Below are 8459 nucleotides of genomic sequence, written 5' to 3' on the forward strand. Positions count from 1 at the left end.
ATAACAATGTTTTCAATGAATAAAAAGGGGAACTCTTCCTTTACCCAGAATCTTCAGATTACCACTAAAAGTAAGTCGATAATATACATTTGCTAATTTATCATAACATATATTTAAGATTAAAATCATTTTACAAAATGATGACATTTATGCATTTATAATTGTTCGTTTGTTTTGTTCGCTTTGACGTTGATTTTTATACACTTTATGCATTTAACAATGAGACATGAAGGTTAAGCAAAGCAAAGTTCAAACGATAAGTTTTTATTTCTAGACAAACAAACTGTATATATAATTAAGTTAAAGGAAAAATGCTGTTGCTGACATTCAATGCAACAATTAAAATGATAGATAAATGGTCAAAAGTTTGTATGATTTGTACGCAGTGTTACAAATGTGTTCCTTGGTTTATTTATGTTTATATTTCAGTAAACATTAAAACAGCAGATTCACAATCATCCGATAATGTTGGCATTATAGGTGGTAGTATTTCAGGTGTTGCTGTTGTTATGATTGTGAGCATCCTTGTAGCTGTATTGTTCTTAAAAAGAAGGTAATAAAAAATAATTCAGTCATATATGTTGCTCTGTATTTATTATTTCGCTAAAAGTGTTAAGATTGAACTATGGTGTATAACTTTTATGGCATACTGGTGTTAATTTTATTTTAATTACTTTATATGTATTCTACAATTTCCCCAATTGCTTAATTGCTTCAATGTGAGTCACAATCAATCAATACATTTTTTAAAAAATTAATCATACATTTCATTAATGTAATTTGCAATGACTAAAACAAAAGAAAATATACATGTATTAATCAAACGCAATGGAACTCTAGAAGAACGTTTTAGTAAATTCAATGATAAAATGTCCGCATAATTCAAACAAAATGCGATCATTGAAGCATTAGGGGATATAAAGACGTGCTTGCATGATGTATTGTTTTTTTTTAAAACGATAGGGAAACATATTATTATGCTACATTTGAATCAGCATTATGTAGAAACAGAATGTTTATAATGTTTTTGTTTTTTGTTTTTTTTTTTACTTTGCAGATTTATATGTTTGTCTTATATATTTCGTTTAACACATTCATTTCAAGCTAGATTGCAAAGCAAGTTCTGGAAACAAAATGTGTTGCTTTTTTGATTATTCATCATGTACATGATTAATCAAACTGAATCTGCAGTTTCCATTTTCTCGTTTTGTTGTGATTAATACTGCAGGGGGATCACCCTTTTCCAGACTTATACATCACAACAGCAGCTGTCAAGTGCCATATGGCAGATTTAAACATTCGCCCCCTTATTGCTCACATATATCGTTATATTTTAAGGTCCTTCGGAATCATTGATTTCACCAGTTTTAAGTGTTTAACATTGAATACCTCTCGTTGCTAGCGAGAGTGAGGGATGTTGCACTTTTCATTCTCTCCCAAGTAAAGACTTCAACAAACAAAACCTGCAATTTTCATGCAATTTTGTTGTGATGTATACTTTTGAGGAATCACCCTTTCTACAGAGCAGATCTTGATATAAATCACTTTTATTTTCGCTTCCTTGAACTAGCGGGACTTGAATTATATGAAGACACATGGTAGTAAACTTGTAAGGGCTCAACCCATGATTCGTGGGTTGGGTGGCAGTGATTTTTGTTTGTTTGTTAGTTCAACAGTAAAAAAACCCAACTAATATAATAATAACAGGTTTCATTGAAACATTATATTCAGTACCTATTAACGATGTAATGAATATATAGTTAAATTCTGTTCACTGTTGCTATTGTTATTTTGACTAATAGCGCTTAACAAAAACTTGTGTTTTCAGAAATATAAGATCTTCACATCGTGAAAGTCCCAAACCAGGTAACAAACATTAATTTGTTAAAGTAAACGCTTGATTTCCTGCCTGCATGCTTACTTTTTTCCTGCTGTTACGTGTATAAGTTGTAACACGAAATGTATTAAATAAGTTATATAACTTGCTATGGTATAGTGTTCATATTGGTATACTTATAACACTGCACGGTTGTAATATCGCTTTCCATTGGACAATCGTGACGTTTATATAGTTTTATACGCACGGCTGCTGTCAATTTATAAAATAAGCTCCCTGTTTCCTCTAAACAGGAAGTTTGCAGTATTATAAATATTCCTGACAAGTTATATGGACAATTATAAATGGTTGTTTGCGATATAACACTCGCCTAGCGGCTCGGGTTATATTAACAACCGTTTATATTGGGCCCAATATCATCATAAATCATTTTAACTAATATAACACATGTACTATAGATGATTATAGTGAGGTGTTAATATTCAATAATTCATTATTATCATTATCATTAAGAAACTAAAGAGTTTTCGTTATATTTAATTTGTAACTTTTTTAAGGCACACAGGGTTTGCTGCGTTTAAACGTTACAAATTCATACAATATATACATGCTCAAACATTAGAAAGAACATAGTTGATTTACGATACCTTTAATATATACTCGTTAATTTAGGTGTTACTGCCGTGAGCCATGTCTCATCCACGTACACAGATTTGGATGCAAGCAGGAGAGAAATCAATAATTATGATGAATTCAATATAACATATGAACATCTCAACGCTTCAACCCGGAAGCCAAATACATACATGGAGTTAAAAAATACAAATGTACCTAATACTGACACTTCCGACTACGTTAATATAAGAATATAAACTATCAACTTAAATTGATTCATGAAATGTTACTAAATTATTAATTTTGTTAAACGTAATACTCATAAAAAATATAGGCATAAACTGTCGGCAAAATATCATATTATTATAGTAATGTTTAGATTTTATGTGAATTCATGATAAATGCATGATAGAATCAATGTTTAAAAACACATTTAATGAAGTCTTTCATGGAAAAGTACAGAAAAAAACTGATACTTAAACAGCTTATGTAAAATTTATATTGCGAATCACATATTATTGATGTTGTTAAATGAGGAATTGTTGTAGTTTGAATGTGTTGTTCTAATTATCTAATTTATGTTTGTGTAAGGTACACATATATTTTATATTGGTAACAATGTTGCTTATAATGGCAAAAAACGTTCATATATACATTTTTATGGAACTTGAAGTGATAGAAATTATGATTTGTACATACTTATTGTTATAATGTTATAATTGGCTTTGTTTGTGCCTTACTCTCGAAAGCCTTCTTTGAAAACTGTAGACAAATTAAAGACACTTAATACATACTACTTGATTCATCTTATTATTTATAAACTAATACGAACTATATACGTATACAATGTACATGCTCAACTTCGAGACAAATGAAGGAAAGTCGACCATTTTGACTACAATCAAAAGATTTTACACAATACGTTAAATAGGTTTTAAATATATATTTTTTTACGTATGACATCAATGCAATTTAGGTGATGCATGTACATGTGAAATGATTAAAGATATTGTGCTGAAGTACGGCTGCAACGATTAAACTATGCTGTATATCTTTTATTATTTTATCGAAGTATTTATTTCACGAAATACGTCACAATTATAGCCTCAAGGTTATCTTACAATGTATGTGTAGGGAAACTAATTATGTTGATCGCATTTTGTCATAATTATGCTTTATTGAAATTTCAACGACTAATTTTTAAAAGTTGGCAGGTTGACATTATAAGCTATAGACATTATGAATTCAGATTCAAATTGAACAATGAGGTAAATTCTGTTCACCTATATTCTTCCATCTTTTTCTAAACCTTTATTCGAAATGATACACATATATACAAACAAGCTTTTAAAGTATTTTGATTTTGATCATTTAAGGCACTATTTGTTTGAGATTATTTACTATTAGATATTAAAGAAGCAAACGGAACTTTTAAATTATAGGAAATCGATATGCAGAGATATTTTAAAATGACAGTATAGCCAGCTTAAGATTTATGTGTTGATGTGTTACTCTCAAGCTTTCATCAATTTATTGGGATTGTTATTTTTACAGTCACAGATCGACACAATTGGTAGCATATAGATATTTATGTCGATAGCAGAAGAGAATTCTTTCAAATTATCTTACATCTTTTACCTGTACATGAATCGTCACGTTTTTTCAGGTCGTTTATTAATAAATAAAAATGATTTCGCGAGTCGATGTCAGCAAGATTTCTTAGACGTAGACTGAAAATTTATAGCTTACATTTTACCAAACTAATGTTTGAAGATCAAGTTATCTTTATATTTCGTCGTATAATGCCGACTCTCGATGTATATATGATAGTTATGCCGTCGACGCTTTTAACTATAATAAGACAGTTTAGTGCCTGTGCATTTTTGGTTGATTAGTATGTCATCACTTTTATTATCTCAGTCTTAAGTTAGTTAGTGAGTTTAATCAATTTAGGAATAGCACTGTCCATTTACACAACCGGGATGAAGGAAAATTATTGTAATTAACTTTGTTTACTTTTTTGTTCCTAACCCGTGTTTATGTTTAACACCTAACTTTTGAATACATATCTGACATTTATTGTGTTCATAATGTCTATTTCGATAAACCAATAAACACAACGGAATTAATGTATTTACACACGTTGCCAGGCAACTTACCGCGTACATGGTTGAGCTGGGTTATGATTGTCGCCTGTGTTTGATTTTGGCGGGGATGTGCACGTGAAAAGTATGATACATGTATATGTACTATAGGTGTGTAAAATAATCATTCGAGGATTTGCTTTTCGGCTGTTCAGACGAGTTTTATCTTAACTTTACATTTAAATTCAAGAATGAACTCGGACAGTTAATATGACATAAAATCGTATTTTGATGCTAAGTTTGCAGCTTTTAAGAAAGAGATATGCAAAGGAAGTGTTGCAAAAACTCAAAAATCCACTGTTTTGAAAAACAAAGGGAATCAGATACAGTTGGGTCATAACTGTGAGCTGTTGGATTGCATTGTTCAAATTAGCGGACTGATTGAGTCAGGGGAACACAGTGAGGCGCTCAAGTTGTGTGAGACTGCTAAGAAAAAGATTGAACGTCGCAATAAACTGATAAAACTGGCAGACAAGTCACCTAGTGGTTGGTTGACTGTACACGAATATGAGCAAGACGATTTAGCCAGCGATGATGAGGATTAAAAGAGAATTAAAAAGGCTGAGAAAGCAGCTGCGTCCATTATCAAACAGCGCAATGAAGCAAATAAAGCGAACAGAAGGTTCATAAATGGTAAGTTTAGTTTAGTCAGTTGAGTCTGCAAAACAATTAAACACGCGAAAGAGTGTAAAGCTATGGGTGTTCTGATTGTACTAAGGTGGCTGTCCGCTGATTACTGGCCTTTATTATTTGAAGATAACAGTTTTACAGGGAAAAACTATGTTAAGGATGTCTTAGAATTTCGTGACAGAAAAATAAATGTTCATGGTAAAAACAAAAGAACTCTTTTTGGTTCTAGAAAGTTAAAGGGATTTGTTTTGGCAGTTAAACTTGATTCCAGATCATTAAAATAATTATCACGTTAAATTTGTAATCAAGTATTACCGGAAGGACTATTAAGTTTCATGGGTAGACGGTCGGAAGGACCAAAGTCTGGCCGGAAGGGCCTAAGTCTGGCCGGAAGGGCCTAAGTATGGCCGGAAGGGCCCAAGTATGACCGGAAGGGTCAGGACATATGCTCATGTGAAAAAAAAAAACCAAAAAAAAAACATATTTTTGCAGAAATTATTGGAGATATGTTTTTATTACATGACAAAGATAATTGTTCTTTATATCATTTAAGATCAGTTTCAATTGTAATCATAGGGTTTTCAGGATTTTGAGGATCGGAGAACTGTTAAATTTAAGATGTACTGATGTTATTACATTCAATGATGATAATTGAGCCGCGTCACGACAAAACCAACATAATGGGTTTGCGACCAGCATGGACTCAGACCAGCCTGCGCATCCGCATCCGCATACTTATTATTGTACATACGGTCTAGTAAAACTGATCAGTTAAGTCGTGGTTCTTCAGCTGTTATTTCAAAATCAACTGTTGTTACATGTCCATATACAACATTACAACTTTATTTTTCAAATGCTGATTTATCAAACGATAGTGAAGAGCATGTTTTTCGGTCTTTACCTTCATGTAAGAAAACTAACTCTTTTAGATTGAAGAAATGAGGTTGCTTATCTTATACTCGAGTTAGGGAACTGTTACGTGAGATGCTTGTCGAAGTAGGCTTAAACGCTAATGATTATAGAACTCGCAGTTTAAAACGCTGTTAATAATGTATGTGATAGACTTATTAAAAAGCACGGGGGATGGAAAAGTGAGCATGCGTAGGACGGTTATGTGTCTGAGGATGTTAATTCGATTCTCAGCGTTTCTAAAAATCTAGGATTGTAATTCAGTTTCGTTTCAGTTAATAGCGTTATTTGTCCCGTACTTTAAAATTCGACGCTGAAACAATCGCTCTAAGCCAATTGAATATAAATTGTTTATTTGCTTTGTTGTAGTGTAGTATATGTAAGTTGAAGGGCTTAAGCTTGTAAATGATTTATGCTCGGTTGAAAGAATTGAATTAGAGCATAATTATAGTTAAATGTTGCTTTTTCATGTTTAGAACAGTACATTGTTATTCATTTATTATTGAAGTGTTCTATTTGGTTTTAACATGTATCCTTCAAATATGATATTTGTATAACATAAGCTTATAAGCATTTACCTTCATGTTAAATTTAATATACATGTATATATCTAAACATATGTATTCATAGTCATACACAGTGCGTAATATACATGTATTCAATATATACAATGTTAAACTTGATTAGAACGAAATATATAAAATCTTATAAAGTTCTTCTTCGACTCTATTTTAAATTTACAACAAAATGATGGCATCAATCTACTGAGACAATGTGAATGAATTCACAATATATGTTGGAAATAAACACTTAAGAATACATACATATTTAAACCTATATACTTAATAGTAAGATATGTAGTAATTATAACGATATCTTAATACAAGAACTGAATTACTTTAGCTGATTTTTGAGAATACAATTAAATGTGTAAAACGACTGCTGTATTGAATAAATGATGTTTCAATACATGATGTTTTAAACCTCTTACATAGTTTGATATATTTATGACCTGTAGAAAATATGATCTCATTTGCTTCATTTGATTTGTATTTCGTTTCGAACAAGATGACTTCTTACAAAGGAGCTATAATATTTGAAATTCTATTTAACAGAATGTTTCTCATGTTATCTAATATTTGAATTCATATAATATGTGGAACAAAACTGAGGGATACATACATATTCAATCATATATAATAAATGGTAAGATATGTAGTAATTATAACGATATCTTAATACAAGAACTGAATTACTTTAGCTGATTTTTGAGAATACAATTAAATGTGTAAAACGACTGCTGTATTGAATAAATGATGTTTCAATACATGATGTTTTAAACCTCTTACATAGTTTGATATATTTATGACCTGTAGAAAATATGATCTCATTTGCTTCATTTGATTTGTATTTCGTTTCGAACAAGATGACTTCTTACAAAGGAGCTATAATATTTGAAATTCTATTTAACAGAATGTTTCTCATGTTATCTAATATTTGACATTCATAAAAATAGTGGTAGGTTGACTCCATTTTAACACAGTGACGAAGGGGTGATTGGACAATATTCGTTAAAAATAAATGTTGACTGAGAGAGCTTCAAATTCTTCGGAGTCCCACGTGAAGTACTTGATATTTTCAGTCATCTTAATAGAATAAGGAATTGTGTTGTAACTTCACTGCTATAAGAAAGACTTCAAGCTGGGCAATGAGTCTGTACTTCTTATAATGAGTAGTAATTCATTTCATTTATTCAATGATGAAGGCACAAAAGAGTTAGCGTAGAGGGAGGTTCTTTTTTGTAAAGTTTGAAAGCTTGTGGAATTACGAACAAACATTTAAGTAAACGACATAAATTAGACTGTTTGTCCTTCCGTTCAATTGAATTTGTCAATCATTCAAGGTTGATATTTTTTCTTTGGGGCGGGGGGGGGGGTGAAATCTGTTATTTGTCATTTTTGGATGTCTGTAAAACAAAAAATACGGACTCGAATATGTCCTATTCTATAAATCTGGTATTTCTTTGTATGAAATAAGTCAAGGAATAGTAGCATGCGCACATGAAGATTGGCTTTACATCTAAGTTTTAATTGTTGTTGTTCTTCTAAGTCATTCAGGTTTATTTTTAATTGTTTAGAAATTTCAATCATTTGTTAACTAGTTTTTAGAATAGATTTTAAGCAATTGAGATGTTTAAAAACTGAAGAAACGAATTTGATAACATTTCGGAGGCATAATGAGCCTTGAAGATATTAAACATTAACATTTTTTATCAAGTTATTAGGCTTTTAGATATCAAAACGTAATATGGGGAATATTAATTG

The 8459-nt window shown here is 30.9% G+C and overlaps 1 protein-coding gene across 1 annotated transcript; it reads left to right on the forward strand.

Annotated features, from left to right (window-relative positions):
- Positions 1 to 6: 6 nt before the first annotated feature.
- Positions 7 to 3455, forward strand: LOC132738892 (uncharacterized). Its single transcript, XM_060726502.1, has 4 exons — positions 7 to 70; positions 430 to 553; positions 1829 to 1866; positions 2510 to 3455. Exons 1-4 carry the CDS (start codon positions 7 to 9, stop codon positions 2707 to 2709), a joined length of 426 nt encoding a protein of 141 aa, XP_060582485.1. The 3' UTR covers positions 2710 to 3455.
- The last annotated feature ends 5004 nt before the right edge of the window (positions 3456 to 8459 follow it).

This window comes from Ruditapes philippinarum, unplaced genomic scaffold, assembly GCF_026571515.1.
Source record: "Ruditapes philippinarum isolate M1 unplaced genomic scaffold, ASM2657151v2 ctg17888_1_1_1_1, whole genome shotgun sequence".
NCBI classification, from domain to species: Eukaryota; Metazoa; Mollusca; class Bivalvia; order Venerida; family Veneridae; genus Ruditapes; species Ruditapes philippinarum.

What these genes read in the sequence shown, in the direction of transcription:
- LOC132738892 (XM_060726502.1), top strand. Translation starts at nt 7, where the DNA reads ATGTTTTCAATGAATAAAAAGGGGAACTCTTCCTTTACCCAGAATCTT. An exon ending in TCTTCAGATTACCACTAAAA is followed by an intron (nt 71 to 429) that starts GTAAGTCGATAA and finishes TTTATATTTCAG; the next exon opens with TAAACATTAAAACAGCAGAT. An exon ending in TCGTGAAAGTCCCAAACCAG is followed by an intron (nt 1,867 to 2,509) that starts GTAACAAACATT and finishes TCGTTAATTTAG; the next exon opens with GTGTTACTGCCGTGAGCCAT.